Source organism: Antedon mediterranea, chromosome 4, assembly GCF_964355755.1.
Source record: "Antedon mediterranea chromosome 4, ecAntMedi1.1, whole genome shotgun sequence".
Taxonomy (NCBI): Eukaryota; Metazoa; Echinodermata; class Crinoidea; order Comatulida; family Antedonidae; genus Antedon; species Antedon mediterranea.
The window spans coordinates 11322696-11342257 of NC_092673.1; the positions used below are offsets into that span (position 1 = coordinate 11322696).

The 19562-nt window shown below is 35.0% G+C and overlaps 2 protein-coding genes across 2 annotated transcripts in view; one reads left to right on the top strand and one right to left on the bottom strand.

Annotated features, from left to right (window-relative positions):
* Positions 1-1974: 1974 nt before the first annotated feature.
* On the bottom strand, positions 1975-2442 carry LOC140047548 (uncharacterized). Its single transcript, XM_072092589.1, has one exon. The coding sequence runs from the start codon at positions 2440-2442 to the stop codon at positions 1975-1977; it is 468 nt and encodes a 155-aa protein (XP_071948690.1).
* A 1663-nt stretch (positions 2443-4105) lies between these two features.
* LOC140046648 (queuine tRNA-ribosyltransferase catalytic subunit 1-like) overlaps positions 4106-19562 on the top strand; it is a 44099-nt gene continuing 28642 nt past the window's right edge. The window contains exon 1 of the mRNA XM_072091351.1: positions 4106-4360. Coding sequence (XP_071947452.1) covers positions 4106-4360 — 255 coding nt within the window. The remainder of the gene's footprint in view (positions 4361-19562) is intronic.

The following is a 19562-nucleotide window of genomic DNA, read 5'->3' on the forward strand; positions in this document are numbered from 1 at the left end:
TAGAGAACCATCCTAGTAGATTTCCCGTAATACCAAAACCTTTCAATTTGACTAAAAGCCTTTGGTGTGGCACACTATCAAAAGCCTTTTTATAGTCTAAATATACATAATCAAAGCTATCATAGTTATCCAGGTTAGTAGTTCAACTCTTCAGGACATCAAGTAGTTGTAATGCACATGATCCGCTACCTTGTCTGAATCCAAATTGCTCATTGCACAAAAGACCATTACTCTCAAGATACATTACAAGTTTATCCCTAATGATCCATTCCATCATTTTCCCTATGACCGACGTTAAACTAACCGGTCTGTAGTTAGCCGGGTCCTCCTTTTTGCCTTTTTTAAATATAGGTATTACAATTGCCTCCTTCCACGATAGAGGGACCTTCTGATCATTGAATAATCTAGTGAATATTAGACTGAGAGGGTAAACAATTTGATTTAATTTTTTAATTCAATTAAAACCCGTGGGTGAAAGCCATCAGGGCCAGCTGACTGATCTATAACTAAGGGCCTGTTTCTATTGAAAAATAAAAAAAGAACGGTTTTTTGGAAACCGGTTTCGGCTGTTGTTTATAAATAAAGATCGCGTTGCAGCTCAATTTTTACTCCAATAAAACCGGTTCCGTCCATGTGCATTCGTTATGAATGACATCATTATATACACCACAATGCAGTTCGTTAGGCGGAAGCGTGATTGGATCGAGGTCATGTTTACTTTTTTTTCGCATAGCGCGATCCCCAAGAAATAGCATCCATTTCATCATAGAAGGGGGAATTATTACCTGAAACGTTATTGTGGTCCTTGGTTAAAGTATAGGTACTATGATTGGCCTCTGATATTGTCAAGTTGAACTCGTCTAGCTTTCACACGCTTTACAATATTCTTAAAAACATGTAGGCCTTAGGCCTACGTGAGTCTTTCTTCCGACTCCCGACAAGTCCCCTCATCTTCTTCCCTTCACATATTTTTTACAAACCTCGTAATGGCATCGGTCAACATTTTTTAGTTAAATAAAATACTCACTATCTAGAGAAATAAAGGTTTGACTGCGAGTTGACCGCAATCGTCCCAGTGCAGCAGACTGGAGAGTTCAATTTTTGGGGTCAAATTGAGACCGCGATTGTGTTGCAGCTAAAATTTGCTCCACGGAAACCGGTTTCAGAACGGTTCTTTGCGATCGAGACCGCAATCAATTGGGGTTTTTGAAACCGTTTTTAAGATCGGTTCTTTTTTGTGGTTTTTTGTGGGGACCCATTTCTGCTGGCAAGAAAAAACGGTTCTTGAAAAGAACGGTATTCAAAACCGTATTCTCTGCTCTATAGAAACAGGCCCTAAGTTAGACAACAGCTTATGAATATCTTCTACATTAAACTCAATATCTGACAAAGAAGAGTGTAACTACTTCAGGGTACTTGGAAAAATATTCAACTACAATAAGATGATCTCTGACAGCGAATGTAAATATATCTGCGCCCAGCTTAGCCCATGGTCTCATAGGAACTTTATGTGGAATCATCGGCTCCCGTTGATTTCTACGCATGAACTTTACACAAACAGGGCATCTTGACACTGCTGATTCTATATCATTGGTCATACCTGGCCAATACTATTTATTTATTTATTTTTATTTATTCGACTTCTCACTAACTCAGTTAGTGAAGGATCTGGACCAACAGGTGGTAAACACCTCTAAAACGGCCCAGTCCCAATTTGCACAGTGGCTGTGTGTGACAGTGGCTGTGTTTGTGTGGACTAGTACACCGGAGTAACCCCCTACTCGTCTCGAAAGATGTACTAGGTTCTTTAAAGTGCGCATGAGCTAGTGTACACTGGACCTACGGTTTATAGTCCTTATCCGAGAAGACTCGTTCTACCACCAGAACCATGGAGCGAGTGAGCCTCGAACCCTTGCCGATGTTATGGCTACTAAATTACGGTTCCACTGTCTTAACCGCTCGGCCACTCACTCACTAATACATAATAGATCTGGCCCTCGCCTTACACTTCTCCATCCCAAGGTGACTTTCATGAATTTTATTCAGCATATCTGCTCTCATTTGGCTAGGAACAATCAACTTCTCACCTAAAAACACAAGACCATCAATTTCATGTATCTCATCACGAAGATGCCAATACTGCCTAATTTGCTCCGGTGCACCCCATCTATGTTTAGGCCACCCGTTTTTGCATGTTAGAATTAGAGTTTGGAGTACCACATCTGCCCGTGTAGCTCGTATTGCTTCTACAATTCTTGCTTTACTCATGGGCAATAGGCCTATTTCGTCTAGACTATGCACCCTATATTTCAACTGTTCAAGGGGTTGAGCATCACGATCAACCTTATCAGGATATGCTCTGCTGAGAGCATCAGCTATGTACATGTACTTTCCAGGAACATACTTAACATCAAGTTCATGCTTTATCAATTTGAGCAGCATTAGTTGTATTCTAGGACTAGCTTAATGGAGTGGTTTACGTGTGATTGTTTCGACCATCAAAATAAAAGGGTGGAGGCGGCTTAAATTTCAACGATTTCATTTTGAGTGAATTTCCACTATTCTGACACCATATTACAAGTGTGACTCGTCAACACGGTTCTTTTAATTCAACTGTTTTATTAATTCACCGAGCGTAACGTAGTTTGCATAATTAGCAAATAACAAACAAATATAATTAGCATATTAACAGAACATATGTGACATCTTCCCTTTTCTAACAAAATAAATTTCTAAAGTGTCCTTCTTTTTTTTTAAAAATCAATATCAAAAGTAAATTAGACACAATATATCACATTTCTCATAATAAATAATATTACTTTTCTTACTTGTCATTTTTTCAGTAATTTACCTTTGGATTTGTATATAATTTGAAACGATAAAGATGAGGAAATCAGTGAGAGGGCTTTCATGGTTTGTTCAAACTCGATTGGATAGCGACTCTTTAACATTCTCGTCGGAAAAGCACTAGTCCTCAGTTGTACCTAATAGGTACAACTGAGGACTAGTGCTGTTCCGACGACTAATGGTTCACAATTACATAATATAAAGCAACACAAATTCTACTGACTTATTAACAGTAAATGTTTTTTAAATATTTCAGTCCTATGTGACATAGCTTTAATAAAAATGATTTACTTTTATTGTCAAAAATGGAGCAAATTGATTTATCTTGATATAATTTATTATGTCGTCTAGTAGTGATGCTTAAATTCTGTTGAACCATTAAAAAAAATGTCCCAATAATATTCATTAAATTGTACATAAGTCACTTTTCAATTCAGTAAACAAGTATTTCTTACAGAGGATAAACTTACACAATCAAACAAGAAACGATCAATTGTTTCTATTAAAATACTTTTACAAATGAGACAATGGCCTGAGTAGGAATCTGACCATAATCGCTTTCTGCCTTCTAAATCTAAGTTATTGGTTCTTGCTTTGAATTTTAGGTTCGCTCCTTTAAAATGTATTCTATCTAAAAGGTAAATTCCATATATGGTGTATTTTTATATTTAACGTAGTCAGTTATGTCGTTTTTGTTTTTTGCCTTTTCAAACTAATCATTCAGAAATATTTTTCTTAAAAGATTTGCACCAATAACCTTGAGGTTCCATATTGAATTTGTCATTTAAGTTACACTTTTCCGAAATTCATTTAACATTTTCAATCCATTTCCATCTTGTTGAAAATCTAACCTCCATAAGTTCTTTACATAATAAATGTGGCCACCTATAATCTTCCATCGTCTTAAGTCTATTAAAGTAACTTATTCTAAATTTGTTTTTTAATGTTTCAATGGATTGCCATCCTAAATCACCTAATAATACTTCATTGGCGACATTTCTAGGTGCTTTTAATATGATTTTAGCCATTTGGTACTGTAAATTCTCAAGTTTTTTCTCTCAGGTTAACACAGGCGTATATCAGTGCCTTTTGCGTAGGGCATATCTGATTGGTCGATTGCGGCCACCATCTTGTTTAAGAATAACTTTTTGAACTGCGATAACATTGTAGTTTACCATCCAGCCTTCGGCTATATAAAATAATATATATCATTGATTTAAAAAACATCTTAGAGGGCGCTACCTACATTAATGTCAAAATGGCAGCCCCCATTAGTTCATTGGCGTCCAAACCCACACGTGTTTCCAAATGTTTATCTCTTCAAATTCTAGCTGAATGTAGTACAACTAAAGCGAGAACATGTAAACTATCTCTTCCACATCAAACTGTTGATACACCTGTATTTATGCCCGTAGGAACTCAAGGAACAATGAAAGGTTTAACGGTGGGCCAGCTTGAGGAACTCGATTGTCAAATTATTCTTGGAAACACATATCATCTGGGGATGAGACCGGTTAGTATTCCTAAATTAGCCATATATTGAGCAAATCTGTGAAAAAATTTAAAAGAAGCTAATTTCAACTGATTTTGGTAGGTATGGGTATGGACAACTACCAAAAAAATAGAAGGGAAGATAGGGGCTGGGTAAAATTTTTTATCGGAGGTCAAAGTTATTGACCGTTGCTAAATAGCTAGACTTGCCCCAAGTCTGTATTTATTGTCTTTTTTTTATATTTATTTGTTTTTATTTCGACCGCGATTTTTCTCTGAAAATACAGACTTGTGAAACACGTATCGAAATCGATTTGGAGACCGCAAACATCCGATAAGAATGACGTAGGTTATCATACCGTATTTGGCTATATGGGGCGGGCGGTATGTAAATATGGATTTCGAATCAACCAATGATCATTTTGTTTCAAAATGAAAAAGATAGAGTACGTACAGTGCTGAATGTACGATCGAGACTGAACAACTGTTGAAATATAAAATCGTGTTGCCAAGTTGTTTTGTTTATTAATTGTTTAGTCCTGGCCTAGGCCTCCTTCGTAGGGATACTCAACTCGTACGTATGACCTGCCAAATAGAACGCCAATAAAGTACATACCACCACCGACCGGCACACAACAGGGCTACACCGGCACACAACAGGGCTACACCACCACACAGAACAGGACAGGGTATGGCTGGGTGGGAAATAAATTAAATTATCTCCGCATAATAAATGATCCATTCAATGTTTGATTTGCGGAGAAGCTAGCCTATCATATCAAGACGAGTTTTCATGTTCTTGGGAAAAATCCCATCAAATGTTTACCAGACTACTAGGCATATAAAATCATTTCTAGCTTTCAGAAACTGTCATCAATGTACCCAAAGTGCACATTGTCTAAACGTAATATAGCGCATGCGCATCGTCTTAGATGTTGAGTCTTTGAAATTCTGAAATATGAATATTAAAACAGTGTACGAGTGAGTAGCCAATCACATGCAGCTGAAACTAGTCAACCGGATAATCGTATGCACCAAGAATTCTTGGTGTCAAACCACGTGACTTGTGCGTGTTTCCCCAGACGGAGTATCCAAACTCAAGTAATACACGTATGAAACGCCATATGTGCAAAAATATTTATATTTTTACTAATATTAAGACAAAACTCCGTCTGGAGCCCAGACTACTAAATAGCTATAAATCCTTGTATGAATCATATTTCGTCACTAGAATATGGTATCTAATTAAAATTGGTGTCAAAATGTGCAGAATTAAAAAAGGAATAACACTTAAAATAGAAGTCATGTCTTTGGATCAAATCTTGACCACTAAAAATGAGGTCAAAAAGTCAAATTTTCTACATAAAATGGCATATAATTGATATTTCAGCAACATATAATGGTATATTGATTGATGTTAAAATATGCAGAAAAAAAAGGAAGAAAACTTGGACCAAAAACAAACAACTTAAAAAATGAGGTCAAAGGTCAAAAGTATTTATGAACATGCTATTATTAGTGATTGTTTTTTTTTAAATTAACAAAAATCCCCAAAACATTAACTTTGACATATTGAGGCGTACATGGTGTCAAAACGCACAGAATAAATGGGTCAAACTAAATTTGACAATGACCCTAAACCAAGTCTTGACCACCAAATACAAGGTTAAGATAATGCTGATAATAACTTACAGTAACTATCACCAAAACAAAATAAACTAGACATGAAACTCGTCACTTTGACGAGTTAGTTATCCGCACGACAAACGCCACGTGCACGTCATACGTTGGGATATTGCACACAGAAAAAGATTATGGCATTATGACCTGAACTGAAGAATATGATATGTTGTTATTGCTGAATTCTGTTATTTTGTGTCATATATAGTATACACAGTATAATCACATACAGTGTAGAATAGGTGAAATTACGGGACCTGCTATTTATTGCAATTTTTAACATGTTGACGGTTTTAAAATGCGACGGTAGCAATTTCGGAAGGAAATTATCTCAGCAACAACATATTAACGTGTAGAAGAAATTTTAATACGTGAAATATTAATGCGCGCTCTTTTAAATGTAATGAACTATGACGCAAAATATGAAAATACTGTACGACTTTTTTTATTTAACTGGCCATATGATGACGTCACAACATCCGATTGGCGAAAAGTTCACATGATTTCGTATCTACAATCCAATAGCTTCCAGAAAACGTTTTAATCGTGATTATCAGATTTTATTCTTACGAGCTATTACAGATTAAAATTTACTGTAAAGATGAAATTAATGACCCACGTAATTAAAATTTTTAGGCATGATGACGTTATAAAAATTAAAATATTTTTATCTGATGCTAAAGAAAGTTGATTGACCTAGACAATATATAAATGTAGGAGAAAAAGGAATACAGATAAGCGTGATGCGCTCCATTGAATGTGATGAGCAATAACAAAAGAGACAAAAATCCTATATTTTACATTCGTGTGGCCATACGATTACGTCACAATGTTTTTTTAGCCTTATCGATGCATGATCCGATATCTACAACTCATCAACTTCTAGATTTTGTAATAAAAATAAACGGTTCATGGTTTACTTTAGAAACTATGACTGTTTAAAAAAAGACATTATTTTGATGATTTTTTAAGCTTTTTCATAAAAAACGCGTACGAATTGTCTAATTCAACATGTTCGTATGGCGTTATTTAAACTTGAAAAGGTCTAAATTGTTTTCAAAATTACTAGGAAAGGCTTGAAAAATATAATTCAAGAGGAAAAAATATGTTTTTAACGCTACGTGTGCACCGCACGCGTAAAAAATTGCGCGCCCGTGGGAATTTTTGACATGCTCAAAATGACATGAAACGCGTAAAAAGTTGATTAGAAATTAATTTTGCGCATTTTGAAACTTTAAATGCGTGTGCGCGCGTAACTTCTTGTGAAACATGCCATTTTTAATCCGTAGAAAGTTTGCCCCTGGTATGACTTAAATTTTGTCAAAGTGTCAATACTAAATGACTTTTGGTTTTTAATCTATGTTCAACCATTGAAATTCATAAAATTGCGCGTAAGTCACGTTGCGCAACTATGACGTCATTCAAAAATAGGAGGTGCACAACTTCACGTAAATGCCCATATGCTGTCAAAGTTATGAAATGTTATGTTTACACATTTTAGAGAAACGCGACTCACAAAAAGGAAGGAAGGAAAGAAGAACTAGACATGAAACTCGTCACTTTGACGAGTTAGTTATCCGCTCGACAAACGCCACGTGCACGTCATACGTTAGAATATTGCACACAGAAAAATATTAAGGCATTATGACCTGAACTAAAGAATATGATATGTTGTTATTTCTGAATTCTGTTATTTTTTGTCATATAGTATACACAGTACAATCTGTATACATATCACAAACAGTGTAAAATAGGTGAAATTACGGGACCCGTATTTTATTGTAATTTTTAACATCTTGACGGTTTCAAAATGAAATGCAAAAGTACAAATTTCTGAATGAAATTATCTCAGCAACAACATATTAACGTGTAGAAGAAATTTGAATATGTGAAATATTGATGCGCGCTCTTTTAAATGTAATGAAATATAATGCAAAAGATGAAAATACGACTTTTTTTATTTAACTGGCCATATGATGACGTCACAACATTCGATTGGCACAATTTACACATGATTTTGTATCTACAATACAATAGCTTCCTGAAAACGTTTTAATCGTGATTATCACATTTTATTCTTACGAGGTATAACAGATTAAAATTTACTGTAAAGATGAAATTAATGACCAAATTAATTAAAATTTTTAGGCATGATGACGTTAAAAAAATTAAAAAAATTTTTATTCATGCAAAAGATAGTTGATTGACCTAGAATATATTAAAATCGGGGTGAAAATGGACAACGAATAAGTGGAGATGCGCTCTATTAAATGTGATGAGCTATGACAAAAGAGACAAAAATCATATATTTTATATTCGCGTGGCCATACGATGACGTCACAGTGTCCGGTTAGCCATATTAATGCATGATCCGATATTTACAACTCATCAACTTCCAGAATATGTAATTAAAAAAAAGTTCTCCATGTAGTTTAGAATCTATGACTGTTTAAAAAAAGGCATAATTTTGACAAATTTTTGAACTTTTTCATCAAAAACGCACGTAAAGTATCCAATTCAACGTGCCCGTATGACGTAATTGTAAGTCGAAATTGTTTTAAAATTGGTAAAATTACTATAAAAGGCTGGAAAAACATAATTCAATAAAAAAAAAATACTTTTAGCGCTACGTGCGCACCACGCGCATAAAATTGTTCACGCGCGTAGGAAATTTTGATATGCTCAAAATGTCATATTCAGCGTAGAAAGTTGATTAAAAATTAATTTTGCGCATTTTGAGTTTTAAATGCGCGTGCGCGTGTAACTTTGTGTAAGACACGCAATTTTTTTTCCACAGAAAGTTAGCGCATGATATAAATTAAACTTTTGCTAAGTTTCAATTTAAATTGTTATATGGTTTTAAATCTATGTTAAATACGCGAAATTCATAAAATCGCGCGCAAGTCACGTTGCGCATTTCTGACGTCATTCACAATAGGAGGTGCACAACTTCATGTGAATGCCCATATGTTGACAAAGTTATGAAATGTTATGTTTACACGTTTTTGAGATACGCGAGACACAAAAACAGAGGAAAAATGCGCGTGCCCGCGTAACGTCTTGTAAAACATGCCATTTTTAATCCACAAAAAGTTTGCCCTTGATATGACTTAAATTTTCACAAAGTGTCAAAACAAATTTATGCTTGGTTTTTAGCCTATGATCAATCATAAAAAATCATAAAATCGCACGTAAGTCACGTTGCGCAACTCTGACGTCATTCAAAAATAGGAGGTGCACAACTTCACGTAAATGCCCATATGTTGACAAAGTTATTAAATGTTACATTTACACATGTTAGAGAAACGCTCTACACAAAAATGGAAGGAAAGAAATGAGAATAATACAGAAAAACTAGATTTGAACTCGTCACTTTGACGAGTTCGGGTTATCCGCGCAAACGCAACATGCACATACTTTAAACTATATGAACTTCGACAATTATTATACCATCCTATGACATGAATTAAGAATGTTTACAGTGCTGAATTGTACCTATTTTGTAGCATACAGCATATTACAGTGTTTACAGAATACACTGTATGTTATATACAGTGTAGAATAGACAAAATTACGAGACCCATCTTTTAAATCCAATTATTAACACGATGACGTCATCAAATTGGCATATAAAGATAACAATTTTAGAAGATAATTATCTAAATAATTACATTAATACAAATTTTAAGAATTTTGGGCACGTGAAAGTGAGATGCGCTCTCGTTTAAACGCAATGAACTTTTACGCAAGAGATGAAAATATGACTTTTTGAATTTAACTGGCCATATGATGACATCACAACATCTGATTGGCAAAATATTCACATAAATTCGTATCTACAATCCAATAGCTTCCAGAAAACGTTTTAATCATGATTATCACTTATAATTCTGATGAGCTATAACCGATTGAAATTTACTGTAAAGATAAAAATAAGTGACCCACATTATTTACATTTTTAGACATGATGACGTCATAAAAATTAAAATATTTTTAATTCATGCGAAAGATAGTTGATTGACCTAGACAGTATTAAAATATATGAGGAAATGGAATACGTATAAGCGATATGCGCTCTATTTAATGTAATGAGCAATAACGAAACAGTCAAAAATCCAATATTTTACATTCGTGTGGCCATACGATGACGTCATAACATCCGAGGGGTAAAGATTCTGCATGAATTCATAGCTACAACATATCTGCTTACATATTAAATTAAAAAAATTGGGGGTAACGGTTGATCCTAAGGAGCTATAATAGATTCAAAGTAGGCATAATTTTGACATTATTTTGTAACTTTTTCAACTAAAATGCGCGCAAATTGTCTAAATCAACGTGTTCGTATGACGTCATTTTAATTTGAAATGAAGTCAATCTTTTTTTAAATGACTAGGAAAGGCTGGAAAATCATAATTCAAGAGAAAAAACATGATTTTCATGCTCCGTGCGCACCATACGCGTAAATTTGTTTGCGCGCGCGGGAATTTTTGACATGCTCAAAATGTCATGATCAGCGTAGAAAGTTGATTAGAAATTAATTTTGCGCATTTTGAAACTTTAAATGCGCGTGCGCGCTTAACTTCTTGTGAAACATGTCATTTTTAATCCATAGAAAGTTTGCCCTTGATATGACTTAAATTTTCACTAAGTGTCAAAACAAAGTGACTTTTGGTTTATAATCTATGACCAATCATTGAAATTCATAAAATCGCGCGTAAGTCACGTTGCGCAACTCTGACGTCATTCAAAATATGGAGGTGCACAACTTCAGGTAAATGTCCATATGATGAAAAAGTTATATATATGATATAGTAACAAGCAATAGGGGATATGCTGCGCACAAAAATCCGGGAAAGAAAGAAGAACTAGACATGAAACTCGTCACTTTGACGAGTTAGTTATCCGCACGACAAACGCCACGAGCACGTCATACGTTGGAATATTGCACACGGAAAAAGATTATGGCATTATGACCTGAACTGAAGACTATGATATGTTGTTATTGCTGAATTCTATTATTTTGATTCATATATACCGTATATTTCGGTGTATAAGTCGCACTTTTGACACGCAAATTTGACCTCTAAATTAAGGGTGCGTCTTATACACCGAACATAAATGCCTCACCACACAAATTGTACATAGGCCTAGGCTATCGTCACCTCGTTTGCTAGGCCTGAGTAGGCTAGGCCTAGCTACAGTAACTAACTAACGTAACGGCAACCTGCTTCTGCCTAGGCCTAGTTTTCAAGTCATTTTAGCATGATGTTATACTAAATATGATGAAAAGATTTGTTCATTATGGCGCTCCGATAAAATTTCATTTGTAAACGTTTACGTCGTACGATTGGAATAGTATTTATTTATACAGTAGTTATACGCACGATCGCCGTACCCCAAGCGCAAGCCCTTCTTTTGGTGGCACATGGTGTACGGTATTCGACTAGTATATTCTCCAGGTGATTATAGCATGGACCTAGCGTACACACTTCTCGGATACATAGATACTAATCGAATACGATTGTCCGTGAAAACGTGCGCCCTCTCGAAATGATCGAGCGAGGCTAGCCCACACACGTGCGTGTTACACACACGGTCATGCACTCGATGTTGCGGCGAAACTCATGAATAACAAGTTAGAAAGAACTTGTTGAGGCTGGGCGCGGCCGAGCCTAGGTAAGAAAAAACCTAAATAAAGGACGCCGTTGTAGATATAACAAAATATATAATTACAATAATATTGATTACAATTTAAAAAAACATTGTTTTGATGAAATATAAGGTGCGTCTTATACATCGACGATATAAAAAATACCGATATTTTACTCTCAGTTGGGGGTGCGTCTTATACACAGGTGCGACTTATACACCGAAATATACGGTAGTATACACAGTGTAATCTGTATACATATCACATACAGTGTAGAATAGGGGAAATTACGGGACCCGCTATTTTTAACATGTTGATGGTTTTAAAATGAAACGCGAAGGTAGCAATTTTGGAAGGAAATTATCTCAGCAACAACATATTAACGTGTAGAAGAAATTTGAATAGGTGAAATATTAATGCGCGATCTTTTAAATGTAATGAACTATGACGCAAAATATGAAAATACGACTTTTTTTATTTAACTGGCCATATGATGACGTCACCACATCTGATTGTCAAAATTTTCACATGATTTTGTATCTACAATCCAATAGCTTCAAGAAAACGTTTTAATCGTGATTATCACATTTTATTCTTACGAGCTATAACAGATTGAAATTTACTGTAAAGATGAAATTAATGCCACTCGTAATTTAAATTTTTAGGCATGATGACGTCATAAAAATTAAAATATTTTTAACTCATGCTAAAGATAGTTGATTGACCTAGACAATATCAAAATCGGGGTGAAAATAGAAAACGGATAAGTGGAGATGCGCTCTATTAAATGTGAGGAGTTATGACGAAAGATACAAAAATCCTAAATTTCATATTCGCGTGGCCATACGATGACGTCACAATGTCCGGTTAGCCATATTAATGCATGATCCGATATCTACAACTCATCTACTTCTAGAATATGTCATCCACAAAAATTTGACCGTCTAGTTTAGAAATTACGACTGTTTAAAAAAAGGCATATTTTAAACGAATTTTTTAACCTTTTCATAAAAAACGCGCGCAAATTGTCCAATTCGACGTGCTCGTATGACGTATCTTTAAGTCGAAATTGTTTAAAATTTGGTAAAATTACTAGAAAAGGCTGGAAAAACATAAATCACGTGAAAAAATACGTTTTCAATGCTACGTGCCAACCGCACACGTAAAAATGTGCGCACGCGTGGGAATTTTTGACATGCTTAAAACAACATGAAACGCGTAGAAAGTTGATTATAAATTAATTTTGCGCATTTTGAAATTTTAAATGCGCGTGCGCGCGTAACTTCTTGTAAAACATGCCATTTTTAATCCACAAAAAGTTTGCGCTTGATATGACTTAAAATTTCACAAAGTGTCAAAACAAAATTATGCTTGGTTTTTAGTCTATGAGCAATCATAAAAAATCATAAAATCGCGCGTAAGTCACGTTGCGCAACTCTGACGTCATTCAAAAATAGGAGGTGCACAACTTCACGTAAATGCCCATATGTTGACAAATTTATGAAATGTTATGTTTACCCATTTTAGAGATACGCTCTGCACAAAAAGTGAGGGAGAAAGACAGAAGAATAATATAAAATTGAAACAGGACGATTACAAGGAGTTATCCGCTACTAAGCGGATAACTAATAAAGATGAAAAAAAAAAGGATATTTACAATAACAAGGGTTATTCGCAACTTAAAAAGTTGCGGATAACCAAAAAGAAAAAAAATGATGATCCTATACAATCACAAGGAGTTATCCGCCAAGTGCGGATAACTAACTAGACATGAAACTCGTCACTTTGACGAGTTAGTTATCCGCACGAGAAACGCCACGTGCACGTCATACGTTGGAATATTGCACACAGAAAAAGATTATGGCATTATGACCTGAACTGAAGAATATCATGTATTGTTAGTGCTGAATTCTGTCTATTTTGTGTCATATAGTATATACAGTATAATCTGTATACATATTAAATACAGTGTAGAATAGGTGGAATTACGGGACCCACCGTTTATTCCAATTTTTAACATGGCGACGGTATTCAAATTAAACACTAAGATAGCAATTTCGGAAGGACATTATCTCACCAACAACATATTAACGTGTAGAAGAAATTTGAATACGTAGAATATGGATGCGTGCTCGTTTAAATGTGATGAACTATGACGCAAAATATGAAAATACGACTTTTTTTATTCAACTGGCCATATGATGACTTCACAACATCCGATTGGCAAAATGTTCACATTAATTCGTATCTACAGTCCAATAGCTTCCAGAAAACGTTTTAATCATAATTATCACTTTTTGTTCTTACAAGCTATAACAGATTAAAATTTACTGTAAGAATGAAATTAATGACCCTGTTAATTATAATTTTTAGGCATGATGACGTCATAAAAATTAAAATATTTTTAACTCATGCGTAAGATAGGTGATTGACCTAGACAATATTAAAATCTCGGAGAAAACGGAATACAGATAGGTGTGATGCGCTCCATTGAATATGATGAGCAATAACAAAAGAGACAAAAATCCTATATTTTACATTCATGTGGCCATACGATGATGTCACAATGTCCGGTTAGCCATATTGATTCATGATACGATATCTACAACTCATCAACTTCCAGAATATGTAATTAAAAAAAAGTTCACCTCGTTCTTTAGAATCTATGACTGTTTAAAAAAAGGCATAATTTTGACGAATTTTGACAAATTTTTTAACTTTTTCATCAAAAACGCACGTAAATTATCCAATTCAACGTGCCCGTATGACGTAATTTTAAGTCGAAATTGTTTAAAAGTTGGTAAAATTACTAGAAAAGGCTGAAAAAACATAAATCACGCAAAAAAAATTGTTTTCAACACTACGTTCGCACCATGCGCGTAAAAAAATGCGCGCGCGTGGGAATTTTTTACATGCTCAAAATGACATGAAATGCGTAGAAAGTTGATTAGAAATTGATTTTTCGCATTTTGAAATTTTAAACGCGCGTGCCCGCGTAACTTCGTGTGAAACATGCCATTTTTTCCCCATAGTCAGTTAGCGCAAGATATAACTTAAACTTTTGTTAAGTTTCATACTAAATTGTTATATGGTTTTCGATCTATGTTAAATACGCGAAATTCGTAAAAACGCGCGTAAGTCATGTTGCGCAACTCTGAGGTCATTCAAAATAGGAGGTGCACAATTTCACGTAAATGCCCACATGTTGACAAAGTTATGAAATGTTATGTTTACACGTTTTTGAGTTACGCGAGACACAAAAATGACAGAAAGAAAGAAGAATACAGAAAAAAAACTAGACATGTAACTCGTCACTTTGACGAGTTAGTTATCCGCACGACAAACGCCACGTGCACGTCATATGTTAGAATATTGCACACAGAAAAAGATTATGGCATTATGACCTGAACTGAAGAATATGAATTTCTATTATTTTGATTCATATAATTAAGTAGAGGCTATATATGGTTTGACCTTGAAAAAATTCTAATAAAAGGTCTTTTGGTATTTTCTTGTAGCTTTAGGTGTCAATAATTACCAAAAAATTTTTGCAGCCTTCTAGTTGCTGCGTTAGTGAGATATTGAGGGTCAAAGGTCAGTCACCTTTTTGTGGCATTTGATGGCTCATAACTCCTCAACTCCTGGGTTTAAAAAGACAAATGTGGTTTGTACATCTATGTTTTAGTGGTCAAACAACAAAATAAAGTTTTTGCAAATTTTGGGTTACTTGTGCCATTGGTCAGATAGTCGGGTCAAAGGTCATTGACCTTTATTCATTAATAACTACTGCTAGTGTAGGACCTGAGTAAGATTTGTATGCATTCAATTTAGGAGAGAATATCTCAACTGTTATAGGATAATTTGACCCCAAGGAACAACATGGGATATGTGTCAAATTCGTTATCTAGGGCGGACATGCCCAAAATCGGGGTCAAAGGTTAGAAATGTGTGGTTCTTATATCTCGAAAACCACTTGTCATACAGATTTGCTTTTGGTGTCAAATTGTTCAGAATATACATATTTATATTCGGTCTAACACAACTTTTACCCAAAAAAATGACCGGAAATGCTTTTACTGACCTTTGACCAAAAAACACATTTTCGGGTTAAATATTTAAAATGTCAATGGACACACTGTATGGTATCAAATGAAAGCATATACAATATGCTACCCATTGCTACCCAACTTGTATTTAATTATGTGATGTTATTTTTGGAAAATATGCATATTTTATTAAATTTAGACAAAAATGAGTATAAATTAATGTAAGTTTATTTTAGGTGAAATAATTCTAGCGTTGTAATGAAATATTTGGTATAAAAAAGAAAAAACTTAGTTGTAGTTTATTAAGTTCTTTATTTGGTAGACCAAACAAAATGGCATTGCAGTAGTCTAACCGTGATGTTATTAGTGCATGGACAAGTTTAATAAGCGAGGAGTGTGTTTGCGAATTGATCTTATGTTACGAAGGTGGTACTGTAGGTTTCAGATTTACTAATGTTGTTGATATGTATGGACATAATCGTTGCCGAGTCAAATACAACTCCGATATATCTAACCTCCAACGATGATGTGATTGATGTTTCTAGCAATGGCCAATTTCTTGAAGTGTTTTGAATGAAGAAATAAGATTTCGGTTTTACCAGGATTAAAAAGAGCATGTTTTTAGTTAGCCAATCCTGAACATCAACAACACAAGCTTCGATAACCGATTTCGCCTCATTAAACTCTGCTGGATTAAAGCTGATGTACAGTTGTGTATCATCTGCGTACACATGATATTGGACACAATGTCTCTTAATGATATCACTCATGGGCGAGATGTAAACTAAAAACAATACTGGACCCAGTATTGATCCTTGAGGAACACCGCATTTCAGGTCGATAGAGGTGGATTTGACATTACCAATCCGGACCTGCTGCTTCCTAGAAGACAAATGACTTGAACCAATTTAGAGCAGATCCACAGATACCAATAGACGAAAGTCTTGCAATAAGAATGGAATAGTCCATGGTATCAGAAGCTGCCGACAGGTCGAGGTACACAGAAAAAAGACAATTACCTTTATTCAGAGCTAAAATAATATCATTATGCACCTTGAGAATGGCTGACTCTGTACTGTGGTGCTTTCTATATGCTGATTGAAGAGGGTCGAACAGATTATTGTCGTCAAGAAAATGTATGAGATCTAAAGCAACGCAGTTCTCAAGGATCAATTAGATAAAAAAGCGACATTAGAAATAGATCGAAAATTTGCCATGCAAGTATGATCCAGTAAAGGTTTCTTTAAAATAAATGTAACTAGACCCAACTTCAAATCATCAGGAAAGGTCGTACCAGTTGATAAAGATAAATTAATAATAATTCTAAATACTGAAGTCAATTATGCACATTTTCCATAAAGTTATATTCCTAATTAAAAATTTCAATACAAGTTGGGTAGCAATGGGTAGCATATTGTATATGCTTCCATTTTATACCATACAGTGTGTCCATTGACATTTTAAAGAATAATTTAACCAGAAAATGTGTTTTTTTGGTCATTTTTTTTCGATCAACCAGCATCGACCAACAGCTTAAGATCTGCATGGCAACTTGTCAAACAACTCTCAGGGAAGAGATCTCAAAGTGCCTGCATCATGGGAGAGGATCGTCTTCTAGCATGGAAAACTCACTTCCACAAACTACTATCGGTGGAGACTTCAGTGGTAGATGACATGGATATCGGCAAAATCTTCAACTTAACCACCAGATAAGCTCCGAGAGGTTCTCCGAGGCTGAGGTGTCAATTGCGTGCAAACAGATGAAATCTGGCAAAGCACCTGACGGTCTTCCCATCGAAATATGGAAATTACCTGGCACCCAGAAAGCTCTCACTTCTTTCTGCAATCAAATTCTTGATGGAAACAGGCCATCAGAATGGGGAATTTCGTTCATATCCCGAAAAAAGGTGATCTTTCAAAACCAGATAACTACAGGGGTATTTCATTATCACAATTGGCTGCAAAGATCTACAATCGCCTGATTTTAAATAGGATACGTCCTGTGATTAATGAAGTTTTACGCCCCAACCAGAATGGCTTTCGTCAGGCACGATCAACAACTACGCACATTCTTGCACTGAGGAGAATTGTTGAAGAGGTTAAGAACCATCACAAAGAGGCAGTCATTGTGCACCGCGTGCGTAAAAAGTTTCGCGCGCGTGGGAATTTTTGACATGCTCAAAATGACATGAAACGCATAGAAAGTTGATTAGAAGTTGATTTTTCGCACTCTAAAATTTTAAACGCGCGTGCTCGCGTAACTTTTTTTGAAAGATGCTATTTTTAATCCATAGAAAGTTTGCGCTTGATGTGACTTAAATTTTCACAAAGTGTCAAAACAAAATTATGTTTGGTTTTTAGTCTATGATCAATCATTGAAATTCATAAAATCGCGCGTAAGTCACGTTGAGCAACTCTGACGTCATTCAAAAATAGGAGGTGCACAAGTTCACGTAAATGTCGATATGTTGACAAAGTTACGATATGTTCTGTTTACACGTTTTAGAGAAACGCGACGCACAAAAATGACAGAAGGAAAGAAGTATAATACAGGAAAAAAAAAAAAAATATGATGAAACAGGACGATTACAAGGAGTTATCCGCTACTAAGCGGATAACTAACTAGACATGAAACTCGTCACTTTGACGAGTTAGTTATCCGCACCACGACAAACGCCACATGCACGTCATACGTTGGAATATTGCACACAGATAAAGATTATGGCATTATGACAAGAACTGAAGAATATCATATGCTGTTAGTGCTGAATTCTGTCAATTTTGTGTCATAGTATATACAGTGCAAACAGTATAATCTGTATACATATTACATACAGTGTAGAATAGGTGAAATTACGGGACCCGCCATTTATTCCAATTTTTAACATGGCGACGGTATCAAAATGAAACACTTAGATAGCAATTTCAGAAGGAAATTATCTCAGGAACAACATACGTGTAGAAGAAATTTGAATACGTAAAATATAGATGCGCACCCTTTTAAATATGAAAATACGACTTTTTTTATTCAACTGGCCATATGATGACGTCACAACATCTGATTGGCAAAATGTTTACATGAATTCGTATCTACACTCCAATAGCGTCCAGAAAACGTTTTAATCATGATTATCACTTTTTATTCTGACGAGCTATAACAGATTGAAATTTACTGTAAAAATGAAAATAAGTGACCCACGTTATTTACATTTTTAGACATGATGACGTCATAAAAATTAAAATATTTTTAACTCATACGGAAGATAGTTGATTAACGTAGACAATATTAAAATCTTGGGGGAAATGGAATACGTATAAGCGCGATGCGCTCTGTTGAATATGATGAGCAATAACGAAACAGACAAAAATCCTATATTTTACATTCGTGTGGCCATACGATGACGTCATAACATCCGAGAGGTAAAAATTCTGCATGAATTCATATCTACAATTTATCATCTTACATAATATGTTAAAAAAATTTGGGTAACCTATGATCCCGAAGAGCTATAATAGATTCAAAATTGGCATTATTTTGACAATATTTTATTACTTTTTCAACTAAAATGCGCGCAAATGGTCTAAATCAACGTGTTCGTATGACGTCATTTTAATTTGAAATGATGTTAATCTTTTGTAAACTGACTAGGAAAGGCTGTAAAATCATAATTCAAGAGAAAAACACATGATTTTCATGCTCCGTGCGCAGCTTACGCTCTACCAAGCGGATAACTAATTAATAATTATAGTGCTTCCTCTTCATCGCTGTCAATTAGTTCTTCTGCATCTGTGTTATCCTTTCCATTCTCGCAATGTCCACTGCACACACCACATGCAGACACACA